The sequence below is a fragment of the Rutilus rutilus genome, assembly GCF_951802725.1.
Source record: "Rutilus rutilus genome assembly, chromosome: 20".
NCBI lineage: Eukaryota > Metazoa > Chordata > Actinopteri > Cypriniformes > Leuciscidae > Rutilus > Rutilus rutilus.
The window spans coordinates 4,156,345-4,169,324 of NC_140225.1; the positions used below are offsets into that span (position 1 = coordinate 4,156,345).

At 37.0% G+C, this 12,980-nt stretch overlaps 2 protein-coding genes across 3 annotated transcripts; one reads left to right on the top strand and one right to left on the bottom strand.

Annotated features, from left to right (window-relative positions):
* The first annotated feature begins 1,045 nt into the window (after positions 1-1,045).
* Positions 1,046-7,706, top strand: LOC311279456 (E3 ubiquitin-protein ligase TRIM47-like). Its single transcript, XM_084390975.1, has 8 exons — positions 1,046-1,212; positions 3,066-3,706; positions 3,890-3,985; positions 5,033-5,266; positions 5,398-5,557; positions 6,399-6,425; positions 6,606-6,666; positions 7,598-7,706. Exons 2-7 carry the CDS (start codon positions 3,149-3,151, stop codon positions 6,662-6,664), a joined length of 1,134 nt encoding a protein of 377 aa, XP_084247101.1. The 5' UTR covers positions 1,046-1,212; positions 3,066-3,148; the 3' UTR covers positions 6,665-6,666; positions 7,598-7,706.
* A 2,293-nt stretch (positions 7,707-9,999) lies between these two features.
* LOC311280114 (cobalamin binding intrinsic factor-like) lies at positions 10,000-12,665 on the bottom strand. Of its 2 annotated transcripts, XR_014625637.1 has the most exons (5): positions 12,362-12,522; positions 11,939-12,080; positions 11,424-11,560; positions 11,151-11,299; positions 10,000-10,224 (listed from the first exon to the last, which is right to left on the bottom strand). XR_014625637.1 is itself a non-coding variant. In XM_084392033.1 (4 exons), the coding sequence occupies exons 1-4, from the start codon at positions 12,438-12,440 to the stop codon at positions 11,205-11,207; spliced, it is 453 nt and encodes a 150-aa protein (XP_084248159.1). In that variant the 5' UTR covers positions 12,441-12,665; the 3' UTR covers positions 10,000-11,204. The 2 variants fall into 2 exon arrangements, 1 of the variants encoding a protein (XP_084248159.1); XM_084392033.1 differs by having other exon boundaries at positions 10,000-11,299; positions 12,362-12,665.
* Positions 12,666-12,980: the final 315 nt, after the last annotated feature.

Consider the following 12,980-nt stretch of genomic DNA (forward strand, 5'->3'; position numbering starts at 1 on the left):
GGACAAGATGAGATGCCACGTAGTCTAACACACACAGAAGCCTGGGTTCTTCAATCTAATCTGTTCATAGACATAATAATATATACAGTTGAGTGTCTTTTTTTTCTATTTAGTGCCCCCTTGATTAATAATAATAATATGTTTATTTTTATAGCGCCTTTCAAGTGCCCAAGGTCGCTTCACAAAATAATACAGTTGACAGACAAAGAGACAAGCAATCTGCTTATTATATCAAACAAGCAGAAAAGCAGACGGAGACAACTAATAACTACAAATAATTAACATGAGTTATATAATCAAAGAAAACATCAATTTCGATAAATTCAATTGCATAAACTCATTAAGCCTGTATATGCTTGAGATTACCGTATTTAATTTGTTGTGTGTTCGGGAAGTTGCAGTGACTAAAACAGTGACAATTTAAGGTGGAAGGGGATAAAGCCTGTGTTTAGGCTATTAACTTAATGCAATTTGTAGAAGAACTTTTACTTTTAAGCTGCAGTCCGTAACTTTTTTTGTGTTTAAACTGAACAAAATGTATAATGTAGCCTACATCATGAATTCATTTTCCAAAACGTGTTTTTGTCTTATCCTGAATCACTACACCAGCACCTATAATAAGTGTTTATATTCGGACTATTTTAGACTGGTTCGGTTCGTACCACTGAGAAGTAGTTCAGTACCTGCGGGAGTCATTGGCATAAACAGAGAGAAGTAACTCGGCTACAATGTCCTTCCGCAAGACGCATGCAGTTCTGTTTATTAACCGCTAGAGCGCCAAAAGTTACGGACTGCAGCTTTAAATTGCTAAATGTTAATTAAACATTCGCCTAAACTATTCCCGACCCTTTTTGATGAAAAGTAAATGGTATCGATTCGACTCCTCAATAGCAAACTTGAGTCGAATCTGCTACCCCCCTTTTTTTTTTTCTTATCCAACAATAATATAATTATAAACAGAAAAGCCAGTGAAAGCAAGTTAAATAAAAAGCAAGTAAAATAAACAGACAAAAAATAGAAATAAAAAGTCAGCTACCCCCGCAGTGACGTAGCTGTGACGTCTGCTCCCAAACGGTCTATATGTACTTGCTCATTAACGCGATTGAGTGGAGTGACTGACTGATACCTTACTTGACGGTGATTCGCGAAGTTAAACCAACACTAGTGGAATGCCATCCAAGTTGTTGTGAGTCTAACTCTACTGGATCTAAGGTGAATTAAACTACTATATTTAAAAACGCATTACACGGTGTTTGCGACTGGACTGAGTATAAGTGAAAAATACAATTAAAGCTATGTTTCCTCACTCTAGTGTGTAGGCCTACATCAGCAGGTTCAAGATTGTATTGCTGTATTGTTATTTGTTCCGGGGGCTTTCATACCTGGCACGTTTGAGGGACAGTCCGAGTGCGACTGCAGCGTTGATCCGGTTTCACACTCATTTGATTCCATCGAACCCTCGTGCATTCTACTTCAACCTACATCATCACAAACGTGCACGTCGCATGATAGAAAAAAGAACGCGGTTTATTTTTATTTTTATTAATTTGGTGCTGTTATGCGCAGCAAAGTGAAGGACACTTGAGTTTACTGTATGCATCGCTCGAAGACTTGCAAACGAACTCTTTTAAGGGGAAAGCTGATTCCACTCACTCGGCACGATTACACTACAGTCACTTTCGCTCGTATCAAAGGTAAATCATAAAACTTCCATGCCCTACATTGTTTTGTGAAATTAATGATGTGCAGGCTACTTCCTGAACAAGTGCGCACATGTTTGAGTTGCTTTCACATGCACGCGAATCGATCCACAGTTCTAGAACTTCCAGTGCAACCGAACACATAGACCACCTCCTTCTGGTTGTCTCAGGTCTGCATGATGATGACAACTTTAACATTACCGGTTTATGTGAACCGCGCCCTGTTTCGAATTAAACAGTCAGTGTGAAAGCACCCTTAAAGGGATAGTTCACCCAAAAATGAAAATTATCCCATGATTTCTACAAGCCATCCTAGGTGTGTATGACTATCTTCTTTTAGACAAACCCAGTCGGAGTTATATTAAAAAATATCATTGCACTTTCAACATCTATATAGTGCTAGTGAATGGTGGTTCTGATTTTGAAGTCCAAAAAAGGGCATCCATCATAAAAGTAGTCCATTCGACTCCAGGGGGTTAATAAAGGCCTTCTGAAGCAAAGTGATGGGTTTTTGTAAGAAAAATATCCATATTTAAAACTTTATATACTAAAATAACTAGCTTCTGGTAGACTGTGCCTACGCAAGTCGACTTGCGCCAAAAGAGTAACCCCGTATGACGTAGGAGTAGCGTAAGCAAACCAATAGGGCTGGGCAACAAACTCAAGTTCCTCTTCTCTTTTATCGAAATCCTTTAACATTTCTCTTTAAAAATTCTAATTTTAGACTTCTAATTTGTGATCGGCGTTTTGTTTTGCTGTATCCTCTGCGATTCCGCGTTTGTCAATATTTCATACGTCAAGGCTTACTCTTTCGCCGTAAATTGATGCATACAGCCGTCTGTTGGAAGCAAGTTATTTTAGTTTATTAAGTTTTAAATATGGATATTTTTCATACACAAACACGATTGCTTCGCTTCCCCCACCCCCCCACACACACACTTGTGGAGTAGTGGATACTGAGATGCACTTTTTTGGGGCTTCAAAATCGTATTATTATTATTCTTTTATAACTCCGATTGTGTTTGGCTGTAAGAAGAAAGTCATATACACCTAGGATGACTTGAGGGTGAGTAAAATATTGGATAATTTTAATTTATGGGTGAACTATCCCTTTAATTGAATATGTAGTAGGTTTGCACAAAATACCCTTTGTACCCCTATGCATACATAAAGTGGGATCTCAACTTCTTTGTCAAGATCTTGTGAGATTCTTTTGAGAATTGAGCAGCAAGTTGTATTTACAGTAGGGCAAATGTGTTTCTGAATTTTAAATGTATGTATCGTGCTTTTCAGGATGGTGCAGATATATAGTGAAACTTGAAGTAGGAAATAACGATTCATTTTCATTTGGTCATGTTTGTACAGGAGCCACTCCCGTTCTGATTTCAAAAGATTCCAAAGCGCTGTTATTGTACAGTGAATCGTCCACTGGGTTTGAAAACCCCGGAATGGCAGAATCTCTTTTTCATACTCAAAATCATTTAAAATGTCCGATCTGTCTGACTCTGCTTAAGAACCCAGTGACTACATCTTGTGGGCACAGTTTCTGCATGGACTGTATTAAGAGATGCTGGGATGTGGATTTTTATAGAGGCGCCGTTTACAGCTGCCCTACATGCAGGACAACATTCAACCAAAGACCAGCTCTCAGCAGAAGCACTGTGCTTGCTGGTATTTTAGGGGGAATGAAGCAGAAAGCTCCAGCTAGGCCTGTGACATGTGATGTTTGCAAAGGAAGAAAAGTAAAAGCCATCCAGTCTTGTTTGGTTTGTATGGCTTCTTACTGCCAAACTCATGTTCGTCCTCATTATGAGTCTAAAGCTTTTAAAATACACAAGCTGGTCAAAGCTTCACCAAATATACAGCATCAGATCTGCCCTCTCCATCATAAAGCACTGGAGATTTACTGCTACAATGACCAGAAGTGTATTTGTGTAGTTTGTATGGGGAATCAGCACAGTGGACATAAAACAGTCTCCGCTGCAGCTGAAATGGCAAAAAAACAGGTAAGATGAGGTAATTATATTTAATATATACTGCATGAAGAGAGTTCTCAATTACATGCACTTCATTGAGCTGTTTCTACTAACTTTTTTTAGTCTGAGGCCAGTTTGAGATTAAGATCTTTACTCCAGTATTCAACAGTTGCTTAAGAACAGGATTCTTACTGATTGTAAATTCATCCACAGGAGGAACTGAAAATAAAAAAGAGGGAATTCATTCAGAAAACCATTGACTTGAAGAAGGAGGTTCATCAGTGCAAGAAAGCTGTGTTCTCTTTTGAGGTAGATGTGATTGACCGCTAAAACTAGGGTTTGAACAAGATGAGAAATGGTTCCTATTATAGCCAAACAGCTGCTAACAGAAATACTAACAACAGAGTTGTGCTGGTTAAATAAATTCGGTGGTCCTTTCCTGGTCCTGTTCCTCTCTTATTGTTTTCTGTCTATCTCTACTGTCCTAACATCATTTGGAGATATGTTTGTGACTGTATGATGGAGAATAAAACTCGCTTTTGGTGCCATTCAGTGGACATTTCACTTGGAATCTGTTGCTATACGTAACTGCAGGTTCATTTCCATTTTTAATTGTTTAGAAGGGACTAAAATTATTTGCACTTATTTGTTATGAGATCAGACTTAATATTAGCTGTCAGCATGCAGCCAGATGGTGCTTAGATTAGAGTTGATCCTGCCTATTAATAAGGATTATGGATCAATAGTAGAAATTGTTAACAATTGTTAAGAACTGAAATGAAAATGAAAAATGAAAATTCTGTCAGTAATTACTCGCCCTCATGTTGTTCCAACCCCGTAAGACTTTCGTTCATCTTCGGAATACAAATAAAGATATTTTTGGTGAAATCCGAGAGCTGTCTCCCTCCTTCATAGGCTGCTAGGTCATTTCATTCTGCCGGCCCAGAAAAGTTAGTAAAGACATCGTTAAAATAGTCCAAGTGACTACATTGGCTCAACCTTAAGTTTATCAAGCGACGAGAATACTTATTAAAATACGCATAAAAAAAACAACTAAATAACGACTTTATTCAACTATTCATTTTCTTCTGTGTGGGCTTCAGACGTGAGTTCACGAGAGCGCCACGACGCATGCGTGAGAACTGAGAAGATTTCATCAAACATATCTTAATTTGTGTTCCGAAGATGAACGAAAGTCTTACGGGGTTGGAACAACGTGAGGGTGAGTAATTACTGACAGAATTTTCATTTTTGGGTGAACTAACCCTTTAATGTTGGTTAATGCATTAACTAATGGGACCTTATTGTAAAGTGTTACCAAAATGTTGACCAAGTGTTTTGTGTGTGTTGTGACAGCGCTTTGCACAGGCAGCAGTGGAGAACAGTGACCGAATCTTCACTGAGATCATCCGCTCCATTCAGAACATACAAGCCGAGGTGAGAGAGAAGATCAGAGCTCAGGAGAACAAGGAAGTGCGAGATGCAGAGAGTCACATACAGATGCTGGAGCAGGAGATTGTTAAACTACAGAAGGAGAATTGTAAAGCGGAGCCACTTTTACGCACAGAGAATCACGTTTATTTCTTCAAGGTAGTGAAAAATATCTAGAGGATGGTTTTTTTTTTTTTTTTTTTTTTTTTTTTTATGAAATGCTGCGTTGATTTGTACTTTTTGTAGGAATTATTATTATTATTATTATTATTATTATTTATTTTTTTCAGTTGCAGAAGTACTACTGCTTCTATTCTAGAGTTTTCCCGTCCAGTTCATCCAGGGATGTTAATAACCTGACATTTCAGAGAGTAAACCAATCTCTCTCAGAGCTGAAAAGCCAACTGGATGAAGTCTGTGAAGAGCGCATGCATGAAATATTATACGAAGGTAAAAAATTAAAAGACAGTTGAAAATTTAGCCTTTTTTTGGCAGTTCGGTCTTTCCCCATTCATCTAAATAAGAGCTGAACTTGCATTTTTAGTGATCTCTACCTCTGGGGTATTACTAATATGGCTGAGAGTGGACAGTCTTGCCTTAAAGGTTGTATCAGTGATTTCAGGCCCAAAATACAATATCACATTCGTCTAATTTTTCCTAACGATCCGCTAGCTGCCCGCCCCATAAGCATGCCGTCAAAAAACCGTGTCTCTGTAGGCAGCCTAGGCTCTGAGATCTGCACACAAAAACAATTGGTTTCACCAACCACTCAAAACCAAAACAAATAGTGTTCCAACCAATCACCGACATGGAGGGTGTTGTGAGGTTTTGCTCTGACTTCGTGCAGCCGTACACGAGCACAAAACCTCACAACACCCTCCCCCTGTCGGTGATTGGTTGGAACACTATTTGTTTTGGTTTTGAGTGGTTGGTGAAACCAATTGTTTTTGTGTGCAGATCTCAGAGCCTAGGCTGCCTACAGAGACACGGTTTTTTGACGGCATGCTTATGGGGTGGGCAGCTAGCGGATCGTTAGGAAAGATTAGATGAATGTGATCTTTTTTTTTTTTTTGTGGGCCTGAAATCACTGATACAACCTTTAAAGGGACATTATTGTGGGGCACTGACTGATTTAAATTGTGCCATAAAGGTGTCTATTATAAAGGCTGCTGACTGAAAATGAGTTTAAATCTCAGCTGTTCCTCAACAGCTGTATAATATTATGTTATTCATCATACATTTATACAAGAGAAATTTCACATTGTAAGTTAATCTGTGTCTGTCTTTGTAGTTGATGATGTCCAAATATTCCAGGATGGTAAGTACACCATTCTAAAGGGGAGAAATGCGCACCCACACAAAAAAAGAATTGCCAAAATATTTTAATAACCTCTGCTTAGGAAATCAACCAGGCTCACATTATACTTGATCATTTTTAGCACTTAACTGTCATACGTTTGCTCTTTACATGCATGCTTCCTTTTTCTTTTTTATATAGATGACCTCTCAGAGGAGGAAGAAGAGAAAGAAGAGATGGTTGATGAGAATTTGTGGTAAAGGTATTTATTACACATAACAGTTATTGTACCTGCACTTTTTTTTTGTTGGAAACATCTTATTTCGAAACAATGTGAGTTTTGATTGCAGTGGCTGAGATGTTTATTAAATAAATAAAGCTTTGGTGAATGTAATAATTTTCCTTCAAAAAGAAAAATCGTACTCATCCCAAACTTTTGATCGGTAGTTTTTGTGCATAAATATTTTGTATAAACACACGCGCACACACATATATATACACACACACACATATCACAGTTTATTTGCTATAGTTTAGAAAATGGTACTAAAATATGACAAGAACTTGTCAGATCAGTTGATATTTGACTGGTTTTGGCCATCCTTCTGTTAGACTCTCACACAAATGATTGAGGTTGAATAGCTGTCAGCTGTTAAATTTAAGTACACCATTAGATAATACCAATTTAGCTCAACCAATTACCCAGCAATGCTTAATTGTATTCAGTCTGTGGTTCAAAAAGGTTGCATTTGCAATTACAGGAAAAACATTTGAGCATTCATGGTCAGGTCAAAGTGTCTGAATTTTGGGTCCCAAATTTGGTAGTCCACTGTATGAAGAATATTTGGGTATAACATCACAGTTTACTTTATTTTCCAATCCTCACTTACATAAATGAACTATAGTGTCCAGCACCCACTAGTAAAAAATAGCAAAAATTATATCTGGTCTTAATTTTTGGTTTGTATATACATGCAAATATTTCTTAAATGTATACATGCACGTGTGTGTGTGTTTTATACAAAATAACTATACACAGTACAAACTTTTATTTTGGATGTGATTTTAATTGTTGTCCAGCACTAATATATGCACAAACACCAGCGAGCAAAAGTTTGGGATGAGTACGATTTATATATCTATCTATAAATCTATCTCAAGTTTGCTCCTTAAAATGTGAACTTTGATTGCAGGGGCTTTGGCGATGAGAATAAGATGCTTCAGGTATACCTTGATGACCCTTCAAAACATCTGGACATCATTCTTTCCTATAGTAAAATAAAATTTGAGCACCAAAATTGGAGATGGTCTGCGTCTAGGTCCTTGTATGGCTAGATTTGTTACATTACATGTATTATAATTAGTAACATGACTTTAAATTATTGCAAACAAATTTTTTTTTTTTTATGTCCCCAGTCAGCCAGTTAAATTTACTTCTATAGCACATTTTAAACAAACAAATGTAGACTCGAAGCATAAATCCAAACGTGGATTTATCAGATCAGATTACACGCATACACAAGGACAGTTCAAATTAACATTGTTGACCCTGCATGGTTCCATAGGCTGCAGAGAAAAGGAACGTCTTCAGAAAAGACTTTTAGCCATTTAGTCCCTTACAAATAATGAAACCTTAAACTATATTTTGTATTGAATAGAAAGGCAGTGAAGAGAGACCAGGGGCCTAAACCATGAGGTTGGTTTAGGTGGCTGGCCAGGTTGGTTTCAGTTTAGTTTGTGGCTCTGCTTTTATTGGTGTTCATAGCCATAATATATTGGCGCTCCATGGCTAACCTGCTCCAGGTTAGGTTATGTTCTGAGTAAAAGATCTCAAAGGGAAATTGGATCTATCAGCTGTGAGCACCCTTTGTATTTGTAAGTGGTGAGTTTTTCTCTCCAAGAAACTCAAAATGAACAGACCACGAGTAGAGACATGAGCAGATGGGTAACTGAGGCAGCAACATGTGAGATCCCATGTTGAATCGTGCTCTGGACCCCAAACACACAATTCAAAACGGCTGATATACAATATGTGGCCTGGCAGTAGTAAGAGGAAGTTAAGGGTTGGCTTCACAGCAGACGGCCACTATAAGGATGATCTCATAGTCAACCAGTCCAAACACTCTGTCACTCACGTGAGATCTACCAATAGCCAATCACAACCATCCAATCAATCGCCCATGGACAAAATCAAGTCCCACATAAAAAATAAAAAAAATCTTGTTTGAAAAGCCATTCTATTTGGATATGTCTAAACATGGAAGAAAAGACTATCGCACCTTTTGTTTCATGCCGGCTTAAAACATTGAAGGCTCTTTTTTTTTTTTTTTTTTTTTTTTTTTTACTAAAACTCATTGGCTTCTATTAATAAACTGTGAAAAATATGTAAATGAGCACATTTTCATTGATAGCACAGTTTTCCCCTCTCCAACTCTTACACATTTATATTAAATGTGCTGTGTCCGAATTCACATACTATTCCTCCTAAATTTGTATCCAAATCCCAGTATGTTGAAGTGCGTGACCGGATAGTCTACGTTAGAATCCGGAGTACAGATCCATGCACACTCTTTAACAGCTAATATTACCCACAACCCATTGCATGTTGGACAAGGATTAGAACTACAAACACAAATAAAAAGTGTTAAAAACTATAAGCATTGTGTACAGTATGTGCTAGACCTACGGTTTTAGATTAAGAGGTTTGAGTGATTGTAATCACTGTCCAATCTGACAAAAATATATTATTCAATGTTATTCCACATAACATTCCACATTATATTTTATCTGCAACAGCATTGGGAACTTTTATAAAGATGCATTTGGTCATTCACTTTTAGATGCATCATTTTGCAAACATAGTCTCTGGGATTGTCTTGGATATAGTCTCTGCATGAAAGTAAATCAGAAAATACTTTTAGGGCATAGAAGTAGATTAATGGACTTGCACTGAGCTTCGTGACACGCATCTGTTTTGAAATAGTTCAACTAATTTATTTCCGGTTATGTATATTTTCAATGTGCTGTAGTCGCCTTGTTGTCTAAACGCCACCTTACAATGAGTGTCCGCAAGAAGATTTAAAACTCTGGACTTTTTCAGAGGCAGGAGAAAAGATATTCTGAGCCGATCTGAGAAAGAACATACGCGATTAATTCACCACAGGGTGTCAGTGACCGCAATGCTAAAGTGTGTGAGACCCGATGAATACGAACCTTTATTTATTTGTATTAAATATTTTAAACACTATTTTGTGTCATTTTTCATAGTCAATCATTTTACTGTATGCATTGTACATGTTTATGTCCAAAATTCTTAATTAATATTCAAAGTAGTTGACTATCATTCTCCTCTATTCTCCTCAACATGTTTTAAGATTGATTAAATATACATGGTTAAATTTAGAGCACATAGGCTACTGCACATTCATTCATTCATTCATTCAAATATTTTAATATTATTTATCAGTCAATGTCATTTAAAAATGTAAACTCAACAGGTATGAAATATGATCAGTAAGAGAAACACACTGTTAATGAGAAGACGAGCACTGGACTGCTGCAGGTTAGTAGGGAAATATATTTATTATTCAGAATGCACAGTTGGAAAGAAAATATATTTATTAGGACCATTTCAGCAGGTTCAAGATAGTTCATGTTAACGCAGAAAACATGATTCAAAGTTTTAATCAATTGACAGCCATAGAATAATGATGTAAAATAATGAACAGCTAAAAGCTGTGACCGGAAACTCCCGAGTTGTTATAAAGCGGAAGTAGTTGTGTAAGAAGTCCATGTTCGGGTTGTGTTCTTGGCAGAGCTCCTGAGAAAGGAGCTGTAAAATATATATTGATATGTTTTTTGGTACTTACACCGAAAATATATATGCTTAAGGACATCAAAACCTAAAATAAAACTTCAGAAAGGTGTACAATATGGGACCTTTAAGGTTTAAATTAATCAGTAAAATATACTAAAATGTAAGCCTTGAATCAAACTTAAATATAAACACTAATCCATTAATACTAACGCTTTCTTTTCTCTTCTCTTCTACTTTATATCTGTTTAAAAAAATTAAATAAACGAATACTGCGTCAGACTAAACTGGGAAGGGTCACAGCACTTACATGTTGTTGTCCTACTGTTAGTTTAACTGCTTCTATTGCTCTCCTCATTTGTAAGTTGCTTTGGATAAAAGCGTCTGCTAAATGATTAAATGTAAATGTAATAATAATAGGATAATAAAAATCTTGGCCTCACAGAACCATTGGGTTCCTCCAGATGCTGGCTTTAACATAAGAGATCTTCCAGGAACCACTTAAATGTTAAAATATCTTACAATAACCCTTTTATAGAATTCGAGTTCCTCTAATTTCCCCCAAAGCTTCGAGGTCTCGTGGTAATGAAAAGGTGACTCTGGGTCCTCTGAACTGAATACAAAGTGCTTAAAGGATCCCATAAGTTAAGACTGTCAATGCTCCACCAGTAACCCTAGGAGAAAGAGCTTTGAGGCACTTAAATTACATTTTTAAGTTCATTGAGTATCCGACAGGACATTTAGTTTTTACAGTGCGGGTGAAGAGGTAGTGTTGAATACTGCACTGGTAATGTACACTATTTATTTGAATCAAATTAGTTAGGAATGTTTGTTAAAAGATCTGGGAGGCTTTTCAGTTCCGTCAGTTCTATATGTTTATTAGAACGTTATCCTACTGTAGATGCAATTAAATGATGAGTTTATCCACTCACTTAAACTTTACACTGATGACATGACTGATGTGGTATTAATTCAGCAGTCACATTTCATAGATCATGATGAAACAAATGTCTTTTTTGGGTGTAAGAGGTGAACTTCAGGATCAAATTCTCATCTCTCTGGGGTTGGTAGCAGCCAATTCCTGCAAAACATTGAGGCATTCCAGAGTATAAATAAAAATTAATAATTATTGTGTGTTGTAAGTTAAATTAAACTTTCCTGCTCAGTAAAGTAATACTACAGTATATAATTATCTTTTCCCTTACCCACTTCCAGTGGGGTGATATCTCCTCCTGGTTTCTCAGACAGAAGCTCCCAGTATGTCTTGTCCTTTTTAGATCCAGGCAATCCGTTCACACTCTCCAGATATATGCCAAAGTTTTTGTCCATAGTGTATGAGAATCTTTTGTTAAAAAAGAAATAAAGGTAGCAGAATTAGCACAAAAATGTAATTCCATTCAAAGTCTGCTTTCTAGAAATGTTGTTAGTCCTGGGCCTTGTTCAGTTGACTGACAAGACAAGCGTTGATTCAGCATCTGCAGGCTTATCGGAAATGAATAAAAAATAATAGTACATTACAGAACTGCGTTGATCTTTTTGTTCCTGTTTTCCTTAGTGGTCACAGTGGTAAAGTATGCCCCATTTTCCTATAACCTTGATTTTGATTAAGTATGTGGGTAATCACAACCAGTAGTAAAGTTAATCAGGTATGATATAATTACATTACTGCATGTGAATTGCACTAAACTTCAGATCAATCAAGTAAAATGTTAAGGAATACTTGAAGCTGGAGTTGGTGTCCTGCAGTTCATTTAAGGCCCCAAACATTGGCCCTCCCTCTATCACAGTGGTGGAGTAGGAAATCTTCTCACTGTCATTAATGACAGTCACCTCAACGGGGATCGTATTCAGCTGGGGAGCAGCTTCATTTGGGAGAGAGAAAGAAAGAGCATTATATAGTTTGAATACATCATGCAGTGGTAATTTAGAGTTATTATAGTGTAGCTTTAATAACAAATACACAGTGCTGGGTGCAATGCATTACTGTAATTTAATTAGGCTACATTTACTCTTACTTTTTTTTTGTAATTTAAATATTGTATAGAAAAATGATATATAAAACAATTGTGGAGTTAACAGCAAAATGTAACATCCAATGTTAAAATGTATGTTTTTAATGTAACATTTATAGAAGATACCTCACCTGAGTGGTCACGCTCTCCCAGCCCTGGGAAAGGCAGCAAAGCTGCGAAGCACAGAAGAATAATCGCTGTCAGAGCCATTCAGTCTGCTCAGTGTGTCTGAATGTCTCTTTCAACTGCACAACCTATTTATGCATTTTTGTATGCTAATTTTTTTTTAAGTTTCTGGGAAATGCATGCCTTACAAGAACTGGTCAGTCAAGAAACACAAGGAAACATGACAAACTAATCTTGACTGTTCCAGTCTCACTTCCTGAGCCTTGTGCAATACACTGACAAGACAAGTGTTGAGTCAGATCTGACTGTAAAAGCATCTGGAATAATTAGTTATATTGATTTTGTTCATTAATGTCACAAATCCAGCCTCTGATCACCACCAGAGGAAACCATCACCTGAGTGCTAATTTCATCACGGACCTCATTTCCCATAATCCCGTACTTGGTGCTGACCGCACACCTGATTCCCATCCCATGGACTATAGCACTCCCCCAAACCATCATTGCAACGTTTTTTTTGTGTGTGTGTGTGGCTACATTTCTAAGCGTATTTTCCTGTTTATGATTTCCCCGGTTATGACCTTGGACCGTTTACCTTATGATTCTCTGCTGCCTGCCTACTTA

Bases quoted from the DNA above. Each gene is read 5' to 3' on its own strand.
- LOC311279456 (XM_084390975.1), top strand. From the start codon at position 3,149: ATGGCAGAATCTCTTTTTCATACTCAAAATCATTTAAAATGTCCGATC. The intron at 5,267-5,397 runs GTAGTGAAAAAT...TATTTTTTTCAG, and splicing joins ATCACGTTTATTTCTTCAAG to TTGCAGAAGTACTACTGCTT. The intron at 5,558-6,398 runs GTAAAAAATTAA...CTGTCTTTGTAG, and splicing joins GCATGAAATATTATACGAAG to TTGATGATGTCCAAATATTC.
- LOC311280114 (XM_084392033.1), bottom strand. From the start codon at position 12,440: ATGGCTCTGACAGCGATTATTCTTCTGTGCTTCGCAGCTTTGCTGCCT. The intron at 12,081-12,361 runs GTGAGGTATCTT...TCCCAAATGAAG, and splicing joins GGGAGAGCGTGACCACTCAG to CTGCTCCCCAGCTGAATACG. The intron at 11,300-11,423 runs GTAAGGGAAAAG...AATGTTTTGCAG, and splicing joins TATCACCCCACTGGAAGTGG to GAATTGGCTGCTACCAACCC.